Source organism: Boleophthalmus pectinirostris, unplaced genomic scaffold, assembly GCF_026225935.1.
Source record: "Boleophthalmus pectinirostris isolate CB_2022bp ecotype Guang Dong unplaced genomic scaffold, ASM2622593v1 HiC_scaffold_5, whole genome shotgun sequence".
In the NCBI taxonomy this organism is placed as follows: Eukaryota; Metazoa; Chordata; class Actinopteri; order Gobiiformes; family Gobiidae; genus Boleophthalmus; species Boleophthalmus pectinirostris.
In genome coordinates this window covers 25,973,474-26,000,130 of record NW_026571404.1, presented here as the reverse complement: position 1 = coordinate 26,000,130, position 26,657 = coordinate 25,973,474, and the positions used below count along the sequence as shown (strand labels likewise).

At 37.3% G+C, this 26,657-nt stretch overlaps 1 protein-coding gene across 1 annotated transcript in view; it reads right to left on the bottom strand.

The window, feature by feature from the left end:
• Window positions 1-26,657, bottom strand: part of grid1a (glutamate receptor, ionotropic, delta 1a) — a 426,969-nt gene that overhangs the window by 24,428 nt on the left and 375,884 nt on the right. The window contains exons 7-9 of the mRNA XM_020921510.2: window positions 23,521-23,682; window positions 20,940-21,059; window positions 1,566-1,667 (exon numbers count right to left, since the gene is read on the bottom strand). Of these exons, the coding sequence (XP_020777169.2) occupies window positions 1,566-1,667; window positions 20,940-21,059; window positions 23,521-23,682 (384 nt within the window). The remainder of the gene's footprint in view (window positions 1-1,565; window positions 1,668-20,939; window positions 21,060-23,520; window positions 23,683-26,657) is intronic.

The window sequence follows — 26,657 nt, the reverse complement described above, 5'->3', positions numbered from 1 at the left end:
GGCGCAGAGTAAATCATGTGTGAAGAAGGGGGAAAACAGATAAAGTGGGCAAGTCCGAGAGGTAGTGCGCTGAATTGATGAAGCCGGCTGAGGGAGAGCTGCTCTGTTGTGGCGAGCGGGAGTGACTGTAATGGGCTTCTGATGGCCAGGCCTTAAGAGAAAATCTGTATTCAGTGAACCGCAACTGAACTGAGATCAAGTTAAGGTGGTACATTCTTCTATAAAGCGAGATGTCTTCATATGGAAAGCATGTTTGTATATAGTGTTTGATGTGCCAGTGAATACATTCTCTGGGGAAAAGCTGTGATTATAGAGCTTCTGTTTCAATATTGGGTTTAATTAGTCTAATGAATGGCCTGTAAATATAAAGGAAGGCCTTCGGGCAGGCTACATAAAACATCCATTCAAAAAGACTGTGTTTTTGGTTCATTACCGTTCAATGGCCGCAATAGAAAACAGTAACGTTCTTACAGTTTTAAATCTCACCTAAAAGGCTATAATTATATTGTTAAAGCAGACCTATTATGCAAAACCGACTTTTTAGAGCTTTTTACTACTTTAAACATATACATATACAGTCATTATTTTAGTTTCTCTTTGGAGTGATTTGTGCATGTTTAAGTGATCTTTAATCACTTATTTTCAAGATGCCATATTGCTGATCAGCGCCGCCGGCATACACCCACTGCTCTGTGCTTACTTTGTTCTCCAATTTTAGTTTCTTAATCAGTGATTGTTGTAGGATTCAGCAGCACTGTGTAGTCATTTTGGAACAAATAATAATAAAAAAAAAAACTCTGCTGTTCACTATAATGATCAGCAACTATCCATAGGAGGACAGACACTTTGTTGTAATGACCCTTAAGACAACATCAGTTCACATTGGGCATGAAAGTTTTCCAATACAGAAATCAGTTGACTTGTTTTCTTTATTAATATTGCAATTTAAAATGTTCAAATTATAACATAATGATCCAAGGGAGTCATAGATTATAACTATGTAGGAGACACAAAACTACACCTTTTGAAACACTGATACAGTCTTTTTCAGGTAATTTACAAAAGTGTCCAGTAAAATATTTGCTTTTTAATTTAAAGCTAAGCTACCTAAATTTTCTGGTGGTGGTACCATCTGTTTGTTTGATGTATTTATTTAGTCACAGCTGTATTACCAGTAATACCTTAAAAAAACACATTGTTGCTATGAGCCACAGATCTGACCTGTTGCTTGGCCTGGTAGAGTCATCTGCTAGTCTCAGAGGTGATAGACAAGTTTAATCCCATGCAGTGGAATATTCAAGTTATAACATCTGCACAGAGGCAAGTAGTGGCAGACTTTCCACCAAGTTACACAGTGCATCTTTAATGGAAGCAATTATTTCATAAAATTTAGGACAAGATAGAAAAATGGCTAAAGAAATAGTATATATTTTGGACTAGAAATAGACAGGGTTATTTTCATCCCTTTCTGTAATACTACACTACAACTCTTCTCTAGGCGTACAGTATTTGCATAAAATAGTTTATATCTGAGCTCTCATATGTGCATGGTGTGTGCTTCTCACCAGTAACGTTACAATCTTGAGCGTCACCCCCTGCATCCCGCTCTCAATACGGTTCTCCTTCAGGCTTCCGTTCAGACCGCGAGTCGAGTCCCACGTCGCCAACTGCACAAGAAAACATAAACACATGCTATTTATATCAGGTCAAAGGTCAAAGGTCAATATGCAACATCTTTCAGACAACAAAGCATCAGTAACAACACAAGATCTTCTGTATCTAAAATGGAATAAACAGAATCGACTGGAATAGTAGATTTTTCACACTGATTTTATTTAAATTTTTGTTGTAACTCTGTTCATAGTCTTTTTATTTTGAGACAAATAATCACAAAAAAACTGCACTTAATCCACAGAGAGATTGTTTTCAATCAAGCTTTATTTCAGACTCGAGGGGGTCCAGTTTTGAAATGATCAAAATATATTTAAGAATTCACTGTGTTAGAAGGTCAGACATTTTACTTTAGAATATTCCACAGCTGACACCACCAAGCCTAGTTACAGGTCAGATCTGTGGAGAGGCATCACACTCACAGTAAAAATGAGTTGAGATCAGTTCAATGCCACACTGTGGAACATTCCAGGCAAAGCAATAACATCTCCATGGGAACAAGCAGAAAACTGACAGAGTGCATCAAGTTTCTCTAATAGAAATAACATTCTAATTTTAAGTCATTATTGAAGTCATAAGCGTATTCTTCGCAGTTGGAAAATGACAAAACGTGACCACTGACAGCCTCATTTATGGATGTGAGACGTGCTTTGTCCACGGTAGAATACAGAGCAGCTCGTGTGGACGTCCAGGCCCAACCAGTTGCCAAGACAACAAGTAGCCCATTAGCATGCTATCAAGACACTACACTTCAACTTGCACTGCGGAGTATGGCTTTTATCACGCTTTGTCGGCAATCTACAAGCCACTCCATCAGAGAATATTCACCCATGGAAATCTTCATCCAAACATAACAATCCTCATGTAAATTAACAAAGCAGCAGCGAGGGCGATGTTACGAGTCAGGAGTGAGAAAGTTTCAGAGTGTAGACTGACTGTGGAGGTTCTAATTGAGCTGTTTTCAAATACAACATTATGAAATCACAACATTAAGAGCTTAAGCATATACAGTAATATGATATGATGGTGATCTTTAAAACGAATCAGTCAGAATGTATGTGCAAATGCATAACCTGACTACATCTTTTGAAAAACTGATCTGGAGTTCATTCTCAGGTAATTTGCATGTGTCCAGTAAAATATTAGCTTTTAAATTTAAAGCTGCACTATGTAACTTGCATTTCTTTAATCACAGCTGTATTGTCACTCAGTAATACCTTAAAAAAAATACATTGTTGCTGTGAGCGGGTTTGCCTCTCCATAGATCTGACCTGTTGCTTGGCCTGGTAGCGTCATCTCCTAGTCTCCATGGTGATAGGCAATTTAACAGTATAATGCCGTACAGTCAGTGGTGATCCTACATCGATTTGTGCCCTGGGTGAGACCATGTAATCAAACACAGATAAATAACTACTGAAATAGACTTGAATCTAACCATATATGAAAAAAGTCTGCTGTGGTGCTGACAGCTTCATGGCTCTTTGTTGCTTTTGTTACACTGATATCAGCTCCCATTTGACAGTTACTGGTTTCTTTTATTAAGTAATTTTACGTGAATACTGTGACTGTACAGTAACTTTCTAAAGGCATGATTGTATAGAAATAAACAGTTAAAACCATACTGTGGAACATTCTCCATGAAGATAAGTTTTATGCTATATGGAAAATATAAGCTGAAGGAACATTTCTATGGAAACAGCAGGAGTAAGGTTTGTGGAGGGTAAGAATGCATGTTTTTCAGTGCAATAACACAATCAAAATGAAAAACAAACAAAGAATATATGCTTTTATTTTAGTCTATTTTTGGTTAAAACGTTGCACAATGTTGCCTTATTAAGATGTAAAAAGGCGCAAAAATAATAAAATACAACAACTGCGCAATTCCAGTAACTAGAAACCAGAAACTATAAGCTACATAACTATGTTCAGTAAGTGGTTTTGACATAATGGCTATGTGAAGTACCACATGCGGACAGAATAAACTGCAGTGACTTGAGTGTTATGATTCACAGTATGTTATAGTACTGCAAATGATTACTTTCTGTGAATGACACATGTAGTTATTACAGTCTATGTTTGTAATCTCTCAGTCGCCGGGCACGAATCTACAGTAAAAGAAGAAGAAAGAAGAAAAAAATCAATATCTGTATCTCTTATCTATTTTCTAATTGTGATTACAGTTTAGAATAATTACTTTCAACAATAATCCTTTAAACATACATGCAATGGAACAGTTTTTATTTGTCAATCATTTTCACTATATTTCAAGAATAAAATGTTTGTGTTCGGCTGTACTCAGTTTGTTTGGACTTTCCATAGCTCTGACTCGTAAATAGTTAATGAGTCCTGAAGCGGACATGGGTAGTGCGTGATGTGACATGCGGTTTGGGGCTGGACTGTTTGGAGAGAAGGATCTGAGCTGACAGGACAAGCTCAGAGCCGCCAGCAAAACTACAGCAAGTCTAAAAAATGACACTCTCCATCAGGGGAACACAGAGAAGAGTTAGACAGGCTGTTTCTATCAGCAAACTATACACGATATACGTACACAAAATGACCTCAAAAAGATGAAACAGGGATATTTTGTGTGCTTTGGTCCCATATATGTACTTCAAGTAGGCCAAAGTATTTATACATGCTGAAAATCCTGTTTATCCATGCGCTTCAAAAGTGATACACTAGTAGTCAACTCAAAACTAAATCCTCACTAAAAGTCCTCAAAATGGCTTCTATAGCAAATTAATGTGAACGAAACCCATTTCTTTGTTCAAAAACTGCACCTTTACAATGTCATGACTGAAACTCTGGATGCAATAGAACACATTCTTGTAATAGACACATTTCTCTTTACCACTTTATTACTAACTAAACCTTAATTAGCTTTCTTAAAACTTTATTCGTAATAAACAAATAGTTAAATAAGAAAGATGTGGTCATAAGACTATAAAGGGGTTAAGGGTATTCATCAAGTATTATTGTAAGTACAAATATGATAAAGTGTTACCAGTTCTCTAATGGTGCCATTTGTGTGGTTTCTCAGCAACTAAACAGGCGAGCCATAACCATACACTAAGCTACAAATGCATTTTTACATCAATATTTTTTTGTTTTTTTTATTTGACTTTATTTGAATGATTCAACTATTGTCCCATAATGATTCAAAAACTGTACGTTTGTGTATTGTTGATTGTTGTGTATTGATGATATAGAGAAACAATCCCAAATGCTTTTTGTTAAACACTGTTTAGTAAAAATGTGCTTTAGTATTAATTGGCTGCTTAGAAATGTGGATCGTAGAAAATAAAATCACAAACTAAAATGAAATCACTGGGTTTTATGTTTTTATTACATTGACATAAGTCATTCCAGGGCTATTTGTAGACACAATGAGTGACAAGATTCTTGGATAAAGGCTCAATATGAGATCAAAATTGCCTCGGCTTAGAATGGATTCATGCGGTGCCAAAAACAATGAAAGAGAATTTTCAGGTTGTGAAATGTACAATAACACTTGTCAGCCCAACAGACAAGAAACAATGCAGTGTATTTCAAAAGTAAAGCCATATCATTCATATTTCATGTTTCACTCTTTTGTTAAGCTAAAATAGAAAGACTATTGATTATGATATTATGTGAATGTAAACATATTACACTTTGATTTGTCACACACTTTTTAAAGGGATGCTTTTTTGTATTGTATTTTATGTATCTGAGCAAAATTGATAATGTTTAAGCTAAGATTGTCGAAAGTATCAAAAAGCTGATACTAATTAATATTAAAACTAGTATCAAAACTAGAAACTCATTTCAGGAATTATCAATATTAAAAAAGTTACATTCACAGGACAGAAATGAACCTTTCCTAAACAGATTTAGAACAATCTTGAGCTGTATCAGAAGAAGTATAAGAGCACATCCACTAGTACGTGTCCATGGACCACTGTGGAACCTACTGGACCACTGAGTGATTACACAAAAATAAGACCAAAATAAGACCAAATAATTAATAATTAAGTAATATAAAAGGCAGCATTATGATTTAATGTTAAAAAATATATTCTATTGTCTAGAGAAAGAGTGTTTTTATTAACACTGTATTATCAAACTCAGTATTAAGTCTAGTCAGTCTATTTCTTTGTATCAAAATTGGGTTTGAAATTTTTGTATTGTGGCAAGACTAGTACAAGCAGCGGTTAAAAAATAAGCTAATTATAAAGTGTTATATGGTCATAGAATCAAGGAAGTGTGTACTTTGCATGCTAGTTGCTGTTAACATTACTGTGATGGCAAAACTCAGCTCTAGTTTCTAAAAGTTGTGACAAATGCTTATAACCTAATGGTGAATAATTATGATGCTAAGAATGCATAAGAAAAATGAGAAATAACATTAGGTAATTGAAAACTGTTTAAAATGAAGTAGCTCTGTTTTTAGACAGTAAAAATCAGGTACAGCCTCAATACTGGTTTGAGAAAATGCTTTTTGTGGTTGGTGGATCAGCTTTAATAGCGTAACATCAGTCATGCCTGAGATTCAGATTCTATATTTTGTAATAGATCTCTCAATCTGTGTCTTTTCCTCTTTATTTCTAAGACTGATGGACAGTGTGTTTCTCTGATTGGTTAATTGTTCTGTCAATCACTCCCATTTGAACTGTGGAAGACAAGACCGGAGCGCCTTTGTTTAGTACAGAAAAATCTTGACTGGTTAGACAGTAGTAGCAGGTCTTTTTTCTTTCAACTGCACTTTCTTTTAATCTGCCTACACCTGAAGAAAGAACACATGGACTGTAATAGAAACACTGGAGCATTCATACCTCTCAATGGGCATTATAAGGGCTTTAGTATTTTATGTAAAAGCTTTTATAGGCAGTGTGTGTGGGCGGGTACTGTACTGTAGGTATGATCCGTACAAGGTGGTCTCAAGGTACATGTAAGTGCTAGCATCACAGCTTTACATTTTGACCCCACATTTGCATTTAGAGCAGTGACGTTAAAGTGGATAGGTGCAACCTTTTGTGCTTCCATAACAAACAAGCGTAGAATGCTTGAAATGAATAGCTATAGAAAAAAAGAGTCACTATAACTGAGACTATTAAAGGTCTCATATTATGCTGTTTTCTGATCTATGTTATAGTGTTATTTCCTCTTCACAAACATACCTGCAGTTGTGTTTTGTTTCATTCAATCGGGCAACACATTTTACAAGTGTATGCGAAGTGAATTTCTGTTTCAATTTTTGTTTTCTAACACACCAAAAAAGAGAAAGCCACTGGTTTCTCATTGTTAGCCTCCGTCAATGTCCAACAATGCTCTGTCAAAAAAACAAAAAAACACTGGGTTGGCAGCACATAATTGCAACTAAAGACCACTTAAAGAGCCCATATTAAGCTCTGTTTTGATCTATGTGATAATGTTTCCTCATCACAAACATACCTGGGGTTGTGTTTTGTTTCATTCACATGTTAAACACACAGACACTGCATGTTCTTTTCTTTTCTCAAACAGAAAACATCACTTTGCGATGTCATGTACACATACAGGAAGTTCAGGAAGTACATGAAGCTCCATTGCGTTTTTAGATTCCATATACCTTCACTAAAATAATTCAGTAAAAAGTCTCTCCAGGTTGAATCAGCATTTGAATCTGTTAACATTCAATTCCACTTTGCAACATCCTCCTTGTTCTTTGAAATTAAATGTGAGCCGCACACCGATAATCAGACTCACAGGAGCACTATGAAGACAATCCTGTATTTATTCAGTTACAGATGTTTTAATTAAATGCTGCCTTGAAAAACTACGAGAGAGCTGACCTGTAACTGCTTGTATGCATGGCGATTAACAAGTCTAATGCCACAGTTTAGAAATGTCCAGACAAAGCATCAACATCTCCAAGTACATTTCAGACCCTGCATTCGAAAAGCTGCACACTGCAACTTTAACCAATTTGAATTTAGAGTGCTTTGGTGGTTTCACAGAATAAAACTTTACCTGCATCTAACAAACAAAAAATGAATAAAACATTTGAAAGTAGCAACAGAATACCAGGATGTCCATTTTGACGGTGAGGAGAGTGGGACATCTACATAAAAGCCTGATCAGATTTGCTGGTTGACACATAAAAGCGCTGTCTAAAAAGGCATGCTTTCTGCTTTATTACTTGTCTGTTGTTTCCTTTTGAAGTGCCAGGGCCAGTCTCCAAACCTGTACCATTGTCACGCCATTAATATGCATGGCAAAGCATCAATGGGCCTCTCCCTAATGGACATCAAACCCACTAGTTGTTTACCTGCTACGTTACGCTTCCTTCCCTGCGGCAACTACCAAGGTAATGAAGTTTTTATAATGTCCGCAATTAAAAACCTGCAAGAATAACAGGACAACGCTTTGGCTAATGGTTATGATAGCTTTAAAATAACCGTTGGTAATGGGGTAAATGCCACTGAGCGTTTAGAATCCAACAAAGAGGTGGGTATCCAATGATGGCAATTACAGTATCTTCAAGAAGTGTGGTTAGATAGTCTTCCACGGGATCGTTTCATCATTGTCATTAGAAGGACCAGGCAGGAGACACTTTTCTGTCCCTTGTGTGGTTCAATCAGAGAAGTCAGGTACTTTATTGACAGCGTCATCAAGACACAGAGCTCCATATTGACCAGCCCGGCTTTGTCCTCGGCGGCGAATGAATCAAAACAGCTGTGAACATTTGGATTTTTCGGCCATATCGGTTTGAAAGGGACTTTGAATTTTCCGAAAGATGACTTAAGATGTCGATTCAACAAGATAGCACGGATGGATCGCGAGATAGCAATTTGGCGGAGCCTGGAAGTGGTCCTTTGATAGCGTTTGATGAATCATTGAGTTTGGTCGTTTTGCACTCTCATTCCGTTGAGCATTCGGGCAGAGTGAGTGTTTGACGTTTAACAATGGAATATCATGTTTATTCAAATGAGAAACTTCGGACAGGTTTTTAAAAATATAGTTTGTTAGCTTGTTATTTAATTGAAGCAAGTTCTCTCTGGTAGTTCTCCCAAAGGTAATACGAAAAAGCCCAAAAAAAAAAAAGCTTCAAATCTTCTGATATTTTTATTCTTTATCTTTGAAAATTGCCGAGGGATTTCTTTATGAATACATCACTCTTATGTTTGGCAAGGAAAGCTAAAGTGCTTTGTTGGTCAATATACTGACATGCTGTAAAACAAAACTGCATATATCAAATGAGAGGTTAGTCCTAAACCACTGTGCTTGAATTTAAGAGCTCTACAATCTGAACCGCATGGTTTTTGAAGTATAGGGGTAACACAGAAACATAACGAAATATACAAACACACAAAGCTCCAAACCAGTAATCAAAATGAACCCGGGACCTTCTTGATGTGAGGTAAGAGTCTGTGGGTGGGAAGAGATCATGGCACATTTTATTTTCAAGATTTTCCTACAATTCTTACCTAGTTTGATCACTTATTTGAAGTTTATAAATGTACTTCCTGATTGGACATAGGCAGCAGATATGTTGAAGCAACTCTATAACTCTTACCTAGCAACCAAACTGTAAAGAAATGCCAAAATTTGACACTGTAGTTTGACAAATAATTTTGTTTTTTTTTAATGTGAAATGTTGGAGGAATGCAAGGACGTTTTTGTAGATTTTGTGGATCCTTTTTGGCATTCAGTGCTAGTTCCTGTATTTTTCAACTTTTTTTCAAACTTCTCTTCCCAAACTGCCGCTTGACTCGTGGAAAACTTTTAACTACATTTACCACAGTTGTTATCCAATCCAAACGAAAATATTCCAAACAAGTGAAAACCTGTCCTATATACTGTACAATTTTTCGTATAGTGAAAAACACATAAAACACAGCCTCTAAGAAACAAAACTCTTCCTGCTACTCCTCTATTTCATGTACTCCCAAAACAGCTCCATGCAAGATGAGAAAAATCTACTGAGGGTATAGAGCGAATAGGGTAGAATCAAGATAGATGAAAGGGAGCAAGTTCATTCTAGTCGTGCTGAATAAAATCACCAGAGAATCACATTGGAACCAAATGAAAGTGCCTCGTGATCAGATCTCAAACTAGTATTCTCATAAAGCATACAGTATCTTTACCATAAAAGCATTATCTTCAATAGACAGGCCACTATCTCTATACGTATGATAAAACACAAATAAGTCGCCTGTACCATTTCCATTTATGTTTCAATTATAAAATAAGCAGGGGAAAATGGGCAATCTTGACTCCCAGATCAACTTGATAGCAAAAAAACACAAATGATTATCAGTCCCCATCTGTTAGTATTACGTTTTTATCACCGTGGGAGCTATATGAAAAATGCAGGATGACAAAGTGTGCAACATCATTGCACATACCGGGACCAGAGTTAGCTTGCTTACATTTCTTGCATGCATTTGGGATGATGGATCTAGTGAAGGGGAATAAACAGAGATTGTGGGAAAGCGCTGTTCATTTTTCATGTAACTATTGGAGAGGAGCGAGGCAGACTCATGTGCGTTCTGCCATCACCCCTCCCTCTGTTACAGCAGGGAGAAGGCGCCTACCCGCACACAATTATAGGCAGACATTACATTTAGCAAAGTTAATTGTCCGACCCAACAATGTACTCCAGACTGTTAAATTGGATATTTAAGGCGTTGAGTAATTAGCGGTAACAAAGTAATTACTTAAATTTATTGATTGTGATCATTAACCAAGGATTTTTAGAAAAAGATGGAAGCTATAGGGGTTTAGATTGAAAAATGTATAAACAGATAGGTAATTATCACTTCAAGACATACTTGTATCAAAGGAGAAGAAAGTCATGAATTGCATTAAGTTTTTTTCTCAGTTGCACTCAGTAGGTTTGAAGTCACTGTGGGCCAAAGTAACCTTAAAGAGAAAGTGATTCAGGGCCTGTTTACATGAGAATGCTTGCAGGTAAAAAGGACAAAATATTTTATCCGAAGTGCCGTTCATTTAGACGGAGACGACGTTTTTGGGGCTTAAAAATGCAAAAATCTGAGACCCCCCTGCAGAGCAGTAAAGTTGAATACGCTCCACTACAGCGTTTCCGTCTACACTGCCCAAGACGCAAAACTCTGGTCAGATCTGCTCACGTCCTGTACATGTTTACGTCACATACATCACCACCTAGTGTCACCACCTAGCTGTCTGGCACGCATACCCAATAGAATTCCACAGACTTTTGCCTCACCGTATGTATGCAGACTTCCTCCCAAAAACGCTTGTCTAAGTGCAGAATAAAAGGTGAAGACATGATGCCACTTTTGCGTCTTCTGTCCAGACCGTCATTATATAAACGTAGCCTTACTTCTATGGGATATTAACCGCTAACACATAACATATTTAGATCAGCATATAGTCTTTTGTCGTTTTGAAAAAGCTATATTTGTGACAAAAACAACGTATTTAACATGTTTTATTAGTTTCGCTTTCATTGTTGATGCTCTCAGTTTCCCCTCTCTTTGCCCCTCCCTTTGCTAAGTCACTCCCCCTTCAGAGCGCTATCACAAGACAATCAGCATTTGCCCCATTTGTGTACAGTTTTGTATCATGGTTTTGCATATTTATGGAGAATTGTCGTGTGGGAGCATGGGTGACGAAGGCTTGGGGGCTGAGCATTGCACAGAATATCACAGCTAACTTCAAGGAGGGTTCTAACAGGGTCCGGGAGATCTCTAAATTACTCAGACATGCATGGATGGCTTCTAAAACATCTTTGGTCTTTGATGAGGGAAGTGTTACAAGAGTTTGCATAGTACCCCTCTTTAATAAATGTAATCTATATTTGGCATTAGTGAATAGTACAAAAAAGAAAACATGCAAAAATACACATTTCTTGTAGTTTTTTTTTTTTTTTTTTTTTAAACAACATTAAAGCTTTGCATAAAGCCCATTCAGCATACAGCCCCACTGGCCTCCTGCTGATAATAATAATAATAACGGCATGGGTTTATATATACAGCCTTTCAAGACACTCAAAGCGTTTTTACATTGCATTATTCATTTGCTCCATACTCTGTTGTGCTAAGTTAATGTAGCCACAGCTGCCTAGGGGTGGACTGACTGAGGCGATAAATTGCTGGTGATTACTGACTTGGTTGAAGCATAGTATTTTCAGACTTTGTGTTAGAATAAGGTTATGCAGAATAAAACATTTCTAATATACTAATCAAAACAGCATTAGCCACTTAGAAGTAAGCAAATTAACACAATAAATAAAGTGTTACCACAAACCGTTAATACTATTTAAAAACTGTGTGTATTAAATTGAACAGGAGTTAAAAGATATAAAGTCCAATTTACAAGAATGCTTCATTAAAAGCCAGGAAAAGAATAAAATATACTTAAAGGTCATATATTACTCAAAATGTACTCTTTTGAGCCATGTTATAATACTGTTACCTCATTAAAAACAGACCTGGAGTTGTGTTTTGTTTCATTCACACATTTTTGAGTAATCCTGCATTATTATTATCTCCAATCTTCATGTAATATTACTTTTCAAATTAACAGCAACCTTTTACCTTTAGTTCAGTAGGGACTGCATTTCCAAAAACCTGAATAAACACAGATATAGAATAATACTGAATAATCTTGACATTTTTATTCTTGAATATACACATATCAGATATGAGACTCCCGTACCTCTGAATGTCTGAAAATAGAAGACAGGACAGCAGCTGTGCCTGGGCTACTCCTCGTGCTGTTACATAGAAACTGTTTCAGATCCGGTTTCACATTGTGTGGGCTCCGCTTGAGATTTCGGCCTGAGCCCAGCCATAGTTAGCAGCACTTTGGCCCTCGCCCACCCATTACTGGATCATTAAAGAACCGTGGCTCTGCTTGGCGTGTCATCCTTAACAATTGGCAGGAAGTTGGCGATGCATTTGCCAGATTTCTCCTGATAACAGAGCCATTTTGGATGCTTAGGTGAAACTGAGAGGGATGACAGTGGCAGCTAATAATGTAACAAATGGACTCTCTCCTCTCACAGCTGACTGACAGGCATATTGGGTAGAAATAACCTGAAACCACAAAGGTACTGATCGAGATGTTTACTGTCACATCATTTTGGTCTAATTCTGCCATAGAAGGTGGTTTCACACTTGCTCATTTACCATATCAAAACTGGGACTATATCATTCAGGACTAAAATCAAAACTAAACCTGGACAGTGGTGAAACACAGCAAAGTAAAAGTACTGTACTTAGATATCTGTAGATTTTAATGTGGATAAGTTTTACATTTGAGAGCAGATATCTATATTTTCTACTCCACTACATTTTTGAACTGGATTGAAAAGTAAAAATCTTTATTATTGTTGAGCCCTGCTGAAAAGGCTGAGGGTATATTTTTAACAAATGTGTAGTTTTAGCAAACAAAAGTATACAAACAAAAACACTAGGAAAAAATCTTCTCATGTGATACTTTGATTTGAATTTTTCTTTGCTATGGTATCTGTAGTTTTACTTAAGGAACAAAATTTAGTACTTCTTCCACCACTGAACCTGGACTTTTACAAAGACTAGAACAGGATCAAATAAAGTCCACATCAGATCTAAAACTGGTTAAATCCTGGACTAAATATCACATGTACTATAATGTAATAGGACTATATTCTTGTAAAGTATAATAATTTGCAATGACTGAGATAAGCACTCTCCATAAACTGTCAAATCAAACTCTTGAATTGATGTTGAGAATATATCAAATTACGATTGTTGTTGTGAAGACCAAAGACAATAGTGAGTAATTGTTATATCAAGTAAGAAAACAAGCTGTCTGTTAGTAAAAGCTGCCAAGAGAGTTGATAAAAAAAAGAACAAAAAGAAAGGATTGTGAAGTGTAATCTTTCAAACAAGAGTATAATGTGATATCTTCGCACTTTTGTGGTTGATTTTCACATTTGCTGAAAATTTGTACCTCAAAGACATTTCCAGGCACATTTTTGATTATTTTTGATAACAAAAGTAAAATTCTATATAGAAATATTAAAGGTCCTATATTGCAAAAAACTGAATCTTTTGAGCTTTAAGCCATGTTGAGAATGCTATTACCTCTTCAAATACATGACTGGAATTGTGTTTTAATTCATTCACACATGTTTGAGTAATCCTTTATAATTAGTCTGTCTCCAAAACTAAAAATGATCTGTTCCACCTTGTGATGTCATGAAGCGGTATTATTCAAGTTACAACAGCTTTATTCAATAGCTACCTTTTATTTTTAGTTCCATAAAGACGGGTAATTCCAGGTCTGAAATTATCCAAATGATTCTAGTGAAGGTGTATGGAGTTTAAAACAAAATAGACAAAGCAGACATTCACAATCATTCATAACAATGTGGAAAAAAGAAACACAGTGGAGCACTTCCTGTATTGCCACATGACATCACAAGTTGGGATAGATGTTTTCTGTTTGAGAGAAGAACTCAGCCTAAATATACAGGATTTGTGATTTAAATATGTGTAAATGAATCAAAACACAACTCCAGGTATGTTTTTCAGTTTTTTTGTCATTATAGCCTAGCCAGGCTGGTGCCACCTACTGTCGCCACTCAATTTCATTTCTCTCCAGAGACTAGGTCAGGAATTTGAATACACTAGACGGTTTGCAAGAACCGTCCAATCAGCAAAGAGCTGTGAAGCCATGATGTCAAACTCAAGCAACTGTCTGGGTCTTTTTTGTGGTACAGCACAACAGCAAACAAAGCAGTCGAGCTGGATGTAGACAAAGCCACACATTCTGTGTTGGCAATGATTCCTGAGATCAAGGATTTAAAACCAGAACAAAGAGAATGTTTCGTGAATTTTATCAAGGGGAAATGACTAAATAACAACAATTGGTTAAATAAAAAAGTACCTACCTACCGTCGAGCGAATGAATCCTAATGCTGCAAAGTCAGACGGTTTCCAAGAAGTGAAACCGGCTGATGAATCAGACTAATTATTGCCCACTGCTGCTTTTGAATATCTTTACTAAGCAACTGAGTGTAACTGATTGACCCCTGTCTAGAAATATTGGTAGTTTCCAGTGCAGAGAGCCTATGTACATGAGTAGCTTTGAAAGTGCAGTGGTATATTTTTGAACTTTTGAGCAAAAACTATAAAGGCACTTTCAAAGCTTACACACTGCTTCCTAGTCTCAAATTCAACCTAAATACTAATTGATAAAGTGTGTAATAAAATGAACAGTCCACATTAGAAAACTGTAGTTTGATGAAAGTGGTGAAACAATGCTGCCTTAATATGCAACAATATATGAGAATGATTTGTGTATGACGCACACAGGCCGCTAATCTAAGGTGCCCTGGAATGAATTGGCCTTTCTCAATGAAGACCTTCATGTACGCTGCAAGTCATTAGCCATATCTGCTTAGAGTGGAGCTGACACATCAATAAGAGCAAACAGGAACCCAAAACAACAATAACAGCATCGATCACTCTGCAGCAGGCGAGATGCGCAGAAAACTCACAGAAGCCGTCCAGGAAATAGTATTTCAGTCTTCATTACCGATTCTAACCGAAAAGACGCCTCATCTAAGAGCCATCAGGCCAGGAGGAAAATGGACTGCATGTAGATAAACGATGATGGAGCGGAGGGAAAGCAGGGCTGAAAAATGAGGAGAGAGGTTTAGGACAAGAGTGAATGAGAGAGCAGAGAGGGGGGCAGGCCAGGGGAGATGAGAGGGACACATCAAAGAGACACAAAATGAGCAACTTTAGGGGCACTGTGGTGCTTTGGGCTGACGACAGGGGTCTCTCAGGAGGGGAGGGGCTGTGGGACATGCAATCACGCCTGCTCCACTCCACATGCATAGGGGGTATAATCACATGACCTGAGCCCGGGCGCCCTTCATCTCCACTCCCGAGCGTAATCAGGGTTAGGAATCACAGGGAGGCATGGCTCAAAAATGTACTAGTGAAATCTCAATGACGGTTTTGAGTTAAATCATTATAGAACGCACATTAAACAGCAAGATTTTAAACATGTTTTGGACAGCTTAACAGCATTAGCCTGTTTAATTGAGATATGTAAAATAATATCTATGGGAGGCACGTCTTAGAATACTGTGAAACTTGTGATAAAAACTGATAAGGTCCAACACTAGAGATTTTTCTTTTGAATTATTCATGAAAATAATGTTGTGTACTAGCTCCTGTCGCTGATCTAATAGCATAACATTATCTGAAAACTACTGAAATGGAAAATCACAGCTAACAAAATAATATGAATGGATTCTCAACTTTTTTCTTGTATGGACTGGATTTTTTTTTGGTAAAAGGGCAAATTTACAACTCTTTACCCTATATTTTAAACAAATTTCATGTTTGCAATAGACTATAAAATAAAAATAAAATGTATTTTCAAATATTTATGACATTTCCTCTGGTGGGAGCCCGTGTATGGCCTGGTTTTGAGCTCTGTTCTGGTTCTGGTTTGGATTCAAAAACACAATTAAATAATAATAAAATAATAAAACATGCTGTTTAAAGGTTTTTTAAATATACAATGACTGCTTTACTAATGCTCTGCTAATATTTAATGGTGTAGTTAGCTGCAAGTCTTACCACAATTTCTTATGAATTACACAAAATCTGATACTGATTCTGCATTTTTTTTCACTTGTATCACCAAATATACTACTATTAAATACAGACAATTAGTTTCTCATCCTAATAAACAAAAGAAGGTCATTTTCAACATAATGGTGGTTTCTGAAACATATGGTCTGATATAACTCAAGGACCATTCTAAAACTATTCAGGAAAGGTCCCATTTTATCCTGTTGATTAAAATTTTTGATACTAGTTCAAGTCAACAGTGTCTGCGTATTGGCTTTTTTAGATAACTCAATATCTAGCATGCGTTTCATTTCACCTATATTTTCTGATTGACGAGGAAAAACATCCCCCTCTGTAGCGGAGGTGCCAGGGAGTGGGCAGTCGCACACACGCCGGGCACTGGACGACAACACCGAATTCATTTGGATCTTGTTATGAGGCCTGGCTCTCCCCCTCTGCCCCCTCTAATGATTCACATAGAGCGCCACATGGTCGCGCTCTCTCCGCCCCCTCCTCTGTTTGTTTGACTCTCAAATCTCAATCGGGAACACTTGGGGTTCAACAAGAGCTGCACATTCAGATCTTATGTCACTGTTGGCTAGCGCACCTACAAATGTGTATGAGATGTGTTCAACATGTTGGGGAAGATTAGGGTGCATTTGAGCCAGGATGTAAAAGTGAGCATTAAATCTTTGTTACTGTTGTTTGTATGGGTCAGTTTAAAGTAGAACTGAACACTAAATGGAAATTTTACAACTAAACTGTGCGTATGCTGTTGTAATAGCGTTGTCTAGTGTCATTCTGGCAACTTTGGTGCAAACTAGGTGCAGCTGGTCAAAAGTCTAAGCGTGTGCTGCCTTCAGTGGCCTCTGTGATTTCCAGTATTTAGTAATGTCACAAAAGACCTGATGCCCTGATTACAGCCACTTGTTTCTAGATAGAAACACCAGGCTGCAGAGGGGAGTTTGTTTTGTATTGTATTTGGTTATTAGAGGGACAATGTGCATTAAAAGACAAGATAATGCAAACCATATATAATGTTTGAAGTGTGGATACCTGTTAGACCAATCACACTGACCCGCCTCCTCTCTCACTCTCTCTTTTAGTCCAAAGGCACTGCTCAGTTTAGCAGCTCTATTTTGAAATGAGGTTGTGGGCAGAGTTTATGTGTTTAGTTCCACTTTAAAAGTGTAATCATTCTTCAATTTGTGTAGACTGAATAAGGGCATCCATAATAACAAACAAATGATCAGAGAATACCACTGTCAAAACATTTTCTTCATGAAGTTAATAATGACTCTTGTCTGGTAGACCTAGTTTCTTGCATAAATGATGATACACTCTTTAGCCTCATGCTTCTCAGCTGCTCGAGCACACCCTGAAATGCATGGGAGATAATTTAACTATATAAAACTATATTAAATCTGAAGCCTTAAGGCAATTGGATGGGCAGGATAAGTTTTTCAGTCAAAATCTACATCCATGGAGTTAACATTATAAAGAAATGAATACAGATTTGCATTTAAATTTAAATTAAATGTACAGATGTATTTGTTTTGAAGGATACTTATTCAATATAATGACTAAAGTAAAATGGATTATATCAAATGAGATATCTAATGTGGATAGAGTATCATAGAGCAATTTGCAAGTATGATTGGTGTATTTACAAAAAAAAAAAGCTAGACGTTTCATTCATTTCATTCACACAAGACAAATAATTACATTTTAAAAAGTCCCAAATGAATCACTGCATTACAGCACTGTCCCCTTCACCCCACCATAACCGGCCGGTCCAGCAGAGGGCACTCACTGACACGTGTTAAACCTGAGCCTCTGCAGTCATTCAGCACACAAATCCACTTAACCCTTACCAGACCGGTGCCTTGCGGATAACATTGATTGATTTACCCACTCCAATTCTAAACCCAGACTCCCCTACGCCCCCTATTCTTATGAGACCCCCCAGTAATAAAACCAGTTCCAACAGTGACCCCAGCTAACAGGTGTCCCGCAGGCTTCCGTAGTTCGGCGTATTAAGTGCTGCATCTTCCTGACAACACTTAGATATAACAAAGCGCGCAGGGCCAGGGGAAACCGTGGGACACCGCTTTTTAAGGACTGAAATTGAGTGTCTTAACTTGAGAGGGGTTTTGTAAGAGTGCCCTGAGAAAATGAGAAATACTTTAATTCCACTTTCACCACGCAGTAAGTGGCCACAGCGCTCCAGTGTTTAAGGAAGGGCTATTTTCATCAGAAGCTCCAAGTACCTGCTGTTCTATGCTTCCTACAGAGAGTGTGTATATGAGAGAGAGAGAGAGAGAAAGAGAAGAAAAGAGAAGAGAGAGGGTGGAGGGAGAGAGAGATGGCAACGTTACTCCAGGCAAAAAGCTCCTCAAATGGACTTCAATATAGGAGAGCTATAATGGATGTATGTAGGGAGGTAGGGATGTTGTGTAACTTCACGACTATGCACTGCTTTGGAAGGTATTACGTTAATAGCCACTCGCAAATACTTCACACATCGGAAAGTAATAACAGGGAAAAAAATATGTGCTTTAAACAACTATAGCAACTTTTGGTGGTCTTTATAGTGATAACTTGCCGCTCTATACCCAACTGCAATGTGGACTGAATCAAAAGTATAGCATTAAAGGTTCACTGCCCTATTTTGAACCTTGAGTGAAGAACGTGTTATAGCTTGCAGTGTTAGCTACGCCCACTCCTCTCACTCTGCTGTTAAACCATGACAGGGAAAAATTGTCTGTGATACAAGCAGTCGTTTCCACATGGTTCTCATCAAGCTCCACCCACTCAGTCACTTACAGCATTCTGATATCGAAACGAAAATCTTCTACAGCAGCTGCCAAAGAAAAAAAAAAAAAAAACTGGCAAAATCCAATTTTTATGAATGAAACCAATGTATTTATGTAAAATAATATCTCTATTTTTATATGGCATTAAACTTTCACACATTTTAGTAATCATAGCATACTAGAGCATCACTAAATGTCTTGCCCTATGGTACTATGTAATGTTATTGATTGTACCATGTTGTTAGCTAAATTTAGGATTATTTAGATGAGTTTACTAGTGTTGTAGTCAAGACCGCACTAATTGAGACCAAGTCCAGTCCGAGACCACAGAGTCCCAAGACCAGTACAAGACCAAGACCTCTGAGGGCCTCTGAGTCTCGGTCTGGTCTGAGACCGAGACCAGACCGAGACTTTTACAGGCCGAAACCGAGACAAGACCGAGACCATATTTTACAGTTATTCTGGCACATTTATATAAATGTTTTTTTATAAATCGATCTCCATTTTATCTGATTAATGTTAATTTAGGCTTAAAATAAGCTAAGCAAACTGTATTGCCCTGAAACACTCTGTGCCATTTTTTTTGGACCGTGACCCACAGTTTGAGAACCCCTTCTTTAAGAAAACTTCCCCTGGCACTTTACACAAAACAACTTCAAAGTGGATGAAGTGTTTTTTTTTGTTTTTTTTTTCAAGTTCATAACATTTACAGTTACATTATCTTACTGGTTTTGCAGTGATATTTATCAGTTTCTGCACATTTACCGTCCGTAATGAAATATGACTGGCACTTGCCATCAAAACCAAATGTGCTCTAGTCCGAGGCGGTCTTGAAGCTGGTCTCGAGACTAAGCCTGGTCTAAGACACTAGAGTTTACAGTTGTAAATAGTAAATTTAAGTGGTACATTTGCTTAAATAAAGTTTTAATACACTTAAAAAGTGTATAGGCATAAACACTTGTCAGATGGTGAAGATACCGATTTTTTAACCTGTGGTGTCTATTTGTGTCATACAGTAAGATCGATCCATTGTCCTCATATGAGGACATCATCTTCTGCAAGAACTACTTCCTGTATAAAAACAAAGTTTAGTTACGATACTTATTAGGTCCTACTTATCTCAAAAATCAAGGAGAAATAAAAAATGCACAGCAGACAAAAGCTTGGGTCTCAAGAGGTTAAAAAGACGAACCAGATCCTGACTCCGTAATTTCCGATGGGCTTGACTGACAGGTGGATTAACCAATCAGAAAATAGCTTGTTCATGGAATAGAAAGATGATGGCTTACAAGTAAAAAAAAGACACAAGAGTGTAGGAGAGTCACAGACACTTGTTTCTACAAATTTCTCACCCAGCGTTGTTCCTGGACAGAATGGCCCTCACTGGTATATGGTCATCACTCAACAAATGCCAAAGGTGATATCTTTCTCATTCACTTTCACAAATAGCTGCTTTTACAGCACACTGCATGGTCTAAAGGGCATTCCAAAACTAGAACAAATAAAAGTCAAGTACGTGACCTTTAAAATATTAAACAATGTGACAGCTCATTTGATTTGAAAACACATTTTTACCAAGTACCACTACTACATGCATCATCTGTTATTGGTTCACTCCTGCTTCATTTCTTGGATCGATTTGATAGATACTTAGAGACAAACAAAACCTAAAATACAAGCTGCTGTTATAGAGATAAGAGGCAGTTGGAATTTTGTCCTCGACTCAACTCCTTGCACTATTTTTGTGCTTGTAAAGTGTCATCTGTCCACTTATCCATAACAGGTGCCACAATGAAGATAAAATACAACAGATAAAACACCTGTCAGTAGTCATAATATTCTGGCTGATTGGTAAAAAAGTACTTACTCTTTTGACGTCTTTGCCGAATGTCTCACTGTAGCTGGTGCCCAGGATTTCAAACTGCACGTGTGAGTTGGAGCCTTCAGCACGGAAGTCCATGAGCCCGGTGAGCCCACTGATGCGCCCCTGAAACCAGACACACAGAGAGAGAACCCCCAACTGAGCAAAGTTTGAGCATGTGGGGAGAGGTCAGGAGACCGGAGGCACTTGTTGTACAGATAACCCGCCCCATGATGGCATCCCACTGTGAGCAAAGGGAACGCTAAAAGGCAGAGCTATACATGTCTGTCTCACATGCATGTACAATGCCCTCCTGTTGCAACCACTTCTTTTAGTGTCTTGTTTAAAGAGGGTTAAAAAGGGAATTTTACTTCTATGGGGACTGCTAAAACATCCATTATATATTTACAGTCCCATGTTACCCTTTATTGCTTTGAAAATGCTATTATGCCAAAAACTACATATTAACATGCTTTATAAGTTTCACATTTTTGAGTCTCTCCTCCCTTTGCTCTGTGTGTTAAGCCATTCGTCTGTCAGAGTGTTATCAAGTTACAATCTGCATGTATTTCACTAATAAAGCTACTGCACATTGCATCAGGTTTGTCAAAGTTGTTGTCTACAGTTTTGTGTCATGCTTTTGTATATTTATGGAAAATTGTTGTGTGGGAGCATGGGTGACATAGGCTTCTGGGCTGAGCATTTGAACAGATTTTTACAGCTTACCGACATTAAACAGGTCCCAGAGATGTTGCTAACTAAAACCTTGTCAGGCATGTTTTTGATGAACAAACAATGTTATAACATGGTAGAAACTCAAAAACTATTTTGCATAATACCCCCTCTTTAAAGTAAACACATTGTCCAAAATTGCTTTTATGAGCTTTTAACCTTGTTGTAATGGTTTTCCCTTATCCCAGTCTTACTAATAGTTGTATTTTGAATGACTCATGCATGACTGCGTAACCATGCATTGTCCTGCACTTGAGGCTTGAGTGCTCAGAAAATATAGTCTTCACATACCCCCTACTGGTCTACTTACATGTGAATCTTTTAGAATTTCAGAGTAGAGGGCCTTTGAACCATTTTAGATCAATAGAGCAGGTTACAGTGAACAGAATGTAAAACCAGGATCTGGAATATGTCTTATTTTAAAGAGACTATATTTTGCTCAACTGACTTTTTGAGTTTTTGTTCAGGTTATATTGTCATTTCCTTGTGTTTAAGTAAGCTTAAAACTCTCCATCAACTGAGGCCATGATGTGGTGCTCTGCTGCGGTTTAACAGTCCATACACTGTCAGTGGACTCATTGTGCATGTGTTTGACAATGTCTAGCAGCTGTAATTTTTAGCTTCATATAAAGTTATTGCATATTTCAAAAGAAGCCACACAGAGAATGTTCATAAATGTATTGTAATACTACATTTATCAAATGAAAGTTACTAACAGAGGCATGAACTTTAGCCCTGGACTGACATTCCACTTGAAGGGCTCAAGGCGTAGGTGGAAAAAAATACGTACTTACATGTACTGTTTATTTGTATGGCTTCTACTGCAGAGTTGTAGACATGATCTTTTATTTTTGCATCAGTTTTACCTTAAAGGTCCTATATTACAAAAAATACTACTGATATATCCATGTTATAATGTTAATATCTCACCAAAAACATTCCTGAAGTTGTGTTTAGTTTCATTCACACATGTTTGAGTAATCCTGCATCATTAGTCTGTCTACATCTCCAAAGCTCAAAATACTCTGTTCCACCTTGTGCTGTCATGTAGTGGTAGTTTTCTAGTTAACAGCTACCCTTTACTTTCAGTTCAGTATAGATGAGCAATTCCAGTGCTTAAATCTCCTTAATGATTTTAGTGAAGGTGTATGGAGCTTAAAAACACAGTGAAGCACTTCCTGTATTACTGTATGACATCACAGGGTGGAACAGAGTGTTTTCTGTTTGAGAGAAGAACTCAGTCTAAATATGCAGGATTTGTGTGTTAAATATGTGATTGAAACAAAACGCAACTCCAGATATGTTTTTGATGAGGGAACAACATTATAACATAGCTCAGAATATGGGCCCTTTAACAGTGATGATGTATAGTTGGATACTGCTATATGATTTCCCATATGAATATGTATAAGATGTGATTGGTCAGTTGAAAGTAGCCCGCTGCTTCACTTTATTCTATTATATCATAACTGTCTTGAACCCACTCCAGCTCAACTTCTCCAACAATAAAAAATTCCATTATCCGATTGAACTAAATGACATCAGCCCACCTTACAGTAAAGGCTGCCAATTTTCTGAGTGAGAGAAAAGAGGGCTACCACACATACATCGGTATCAAAGCAGTCAATGAGCCCTGGGTCTATCTGGAGGCCACTCTTGGAAAATCATTTTATAATTTCTGTAGTTAAGGTCTTACTAGAAATGCTTCAATAATTCTGTATGTTCTTTTAACTCCTAACAGCCGCTTAAAGGACACTACCTACCTCATTTTGTACTTCCTATTGATCCACATCTCAGCCAGTCTTTTTGATCTACCCCTAGTCATTTAGCAGCACACAGAGAGGTAATGGGATACCTTTTGAATGGTGTCGAGCATGGACCATCCTCCGTTCCAGGGTTTGGTGGATTTTCTCATACAGTTGAGGCTTGCCATGCTGTGCCACTTGCGGTCCTCAAGTTTTCGATAGAAGGCGTTGGCGAGCATCAGGACACTGTCATATAGATACAAGTTGGATACCTGGACAAAACAGAAATATTTGAAATTTGAAAATATAATTGCTGAATAGAAGTAACAACATAAGTGTAATTTAAGGCCATGTAATCCCTTTCATATAGTTAAGAGTTAAAGGTTCTATATCACACAAAATTTACTCTTGTGAGATTTAGGTCACGCTATAATGTAGTGACCTCCTCAAAAACATACCTGGAGTTGTGTTTTGTTTCATTCACACATGCTTGGATAATTATTAATCTTATTAGTCTGTCTACATCTTCAAATTCAGAATGCTCTTTCACTTTGTTGTGTCATGAAGCGATAATTTTGAAGTTAACAACTACCTTTAACCTTTTGTTTAGCAGAGATGGGCAAGTCCAAGTTTAAAATTATCCAAATTATTCTAGGGAAGGTGTATGGAGTTTAAAAGCACAGTGGAGCACTTCCTGTATAACCACATGACATCACAAGGAGTGTTTTCAGTTTTTTGTTTGTGAGAGAAAATGACAGTTTTGAGTGTTAAACGTGTGAATGAAACAAAACACAACTCTGGGTATGTTTTTTTTTTTATAACATATTATAATAAATAAATAATGTAATATGGGCCCTTTAAACCATTTCCCCCCTTTACAGTCTTTTTTAAAGTACTGTCTGCATCTAATAATGTGTGTTTTCTATTCATCCCAAACCCGGAGGTAGTTCAAGTGTGCTGTTATCATGCTAGTTTTTGTTAGCAGTGCCGTGTGATGCCAAACCTCCAACCACTCTGCCGCTCCCAAATGGACCAACACACAATTTTCTCTCTATATATATATTTTTTAATGTCAAATACAATGCAATGACACACGCCCTTCATCTGTTGAGTACTTGAGAGCATCATATAACAAAGTACACGCCATCATTTATTAAAGCATCCCATCTACTTCAGTTCTGTACTTTCTCTGTATTTCCACTCTGCTGTTTTCAATGATGTAATGTCACAGGCTGAATTCACATTGCTTTTTGGTTAAGGTTAAGGGACATTTTATTTTCCATGTACTGACACATCCTGGTGGTGCGTCATTACTGGTAAACATGTTATCTAGTATGCAAAAAATGGACTTAGACACATACTTTTAGGCTTACTAATAGAAAATAGATCTAAAATATCACTAAAGACGGCAATGGGCAGTTAGGGTTAGATACAGTTCATTCAACTGTAACATGCAGCACCTAAATATAGATATGTTCCTATCCTAAATGCAGATGTAATTTGTTTGAGGCTCTTGGGTACCCATGGCAACAATGCAATGCAAAAGGTTCCATGAAAATAGATTATAAATTGTCAAATGTTGTTATCATGTTACAGTCAAACAATCAGCCAAGAATTTTGAATTTCTGATTAAAATATAATTTGATCAAGAGTAACTTATTCACACAAATAAAGTCTATGGTAAATGGCCAAATAACGCTTCACATCAAGCAAACACATTCACATTCATACACCTGTCTATGCACTGGGGGAAAGGTGGGTTAAGTGTCTTGCCCTTGGACACAATGACAGCATTCAGAGCTGGGAGCTGGAATCACACCACCAACCTGTGGCTCAGTGGATCTGACAGCTCAGTGGACAAATACTTTATACCATACTATACTACAACTATACTGCAAAACAACAATAATTCACTTTTCCAGGCATTGCAAAGCAACACAATTTATATATATATATCATCATTTAATACAAAGTGCTTTATAGAATAAGAAACACATTAAAATCACAATACAAACAGATCAGAACATCAATGATCATAAAATTAACATTAAAAGAGAAGAGAGAAGAGTGCAGAATAAAAACCTTTCAGTCATATGCACAGCTCAACACATTAGCAAAACAATAAGTAGATATTTTGTTATTTGTAAGAAACCACAGTAGCAAACATTATACAGGCACTGTCAGATGAAGAAAAAGAGGTGGAGCGCTTCACTAGGTCATAAAAGAGTTAAAAATAGCAGTACAGGTGCTCTACGAGGGTTAAAACTGTAGTGTTTAAACTGAAATTTACCCTTACTGGAAAACGTAAAAGTGGGCAAGGTACAAACCCGAGGCACTGTTTGTCCCTTGTATAATTTTTCTGTTTAAAAATTATACAGGGGACTGATTTGACTGACTTGAAGCACACCCACAATACACAGTGAGGTATTTCAAATTCTTTATTACCTGTTTATTTGTATTAACCTGACAGACACTTACAAATTTCGGTCACAGTTCCGGTTAAAGGCCCAGTCTCCAGTTCATCTGTAAAACTCTTGATTACATTGTTGTAGAGTTGTAAACCACATAGATGCCTGATCCCTCTCAACTGTACATCATATTTAACACCTGTTCATCATCACCTCCATCTTTAGATCTGTAATTGAATTTAGAAAAGACGGCTTGCTATTTAACTGATTGTTTCACATTCCAAAAGGTCAACGCAGTCGTTAATATGCAAGAGCCAGTATGTCCGCTCCCATGGTTTATAACTGCAGCCGCCATCATCAGACACTATAACTCATAAAGTCTGTGTGCGGCAAAGTGGCCTCACAATGGACCAATAGAAAGCATTGTTGTATAACGATTAATATTTCATATGAAAATTTGAAAAGGAATTGTATCTCCGATGGGGAAAGGAGCTGTTTAAAATAATAGCACCAGCGAAAGAAGAAGGCCCCAAAGGTATTTTAGGATTCTCTCATCCCAGATTCACCTCAACTCAACTCGAAAGACGCAATACGTTTCCTCATTGCACATTCCATTTGAAAAATTATATGTTTGGGAAATAGTTTATCTTTATACATGGGGCGCTGCTGTTGTGTTTGAAAATACAGCAGACTTCAGGAGATTGGAAGTCAGGATGTGAATAGGCACAAAAGCGGTTGAATTGGAGCCATATTGTGGTGCAATAAAAGAAAATGAATACAAGGTTATTTGCTTTTTTAAATACCCATTGCAATTTCATTTTTACATGGAGATTTCTTTT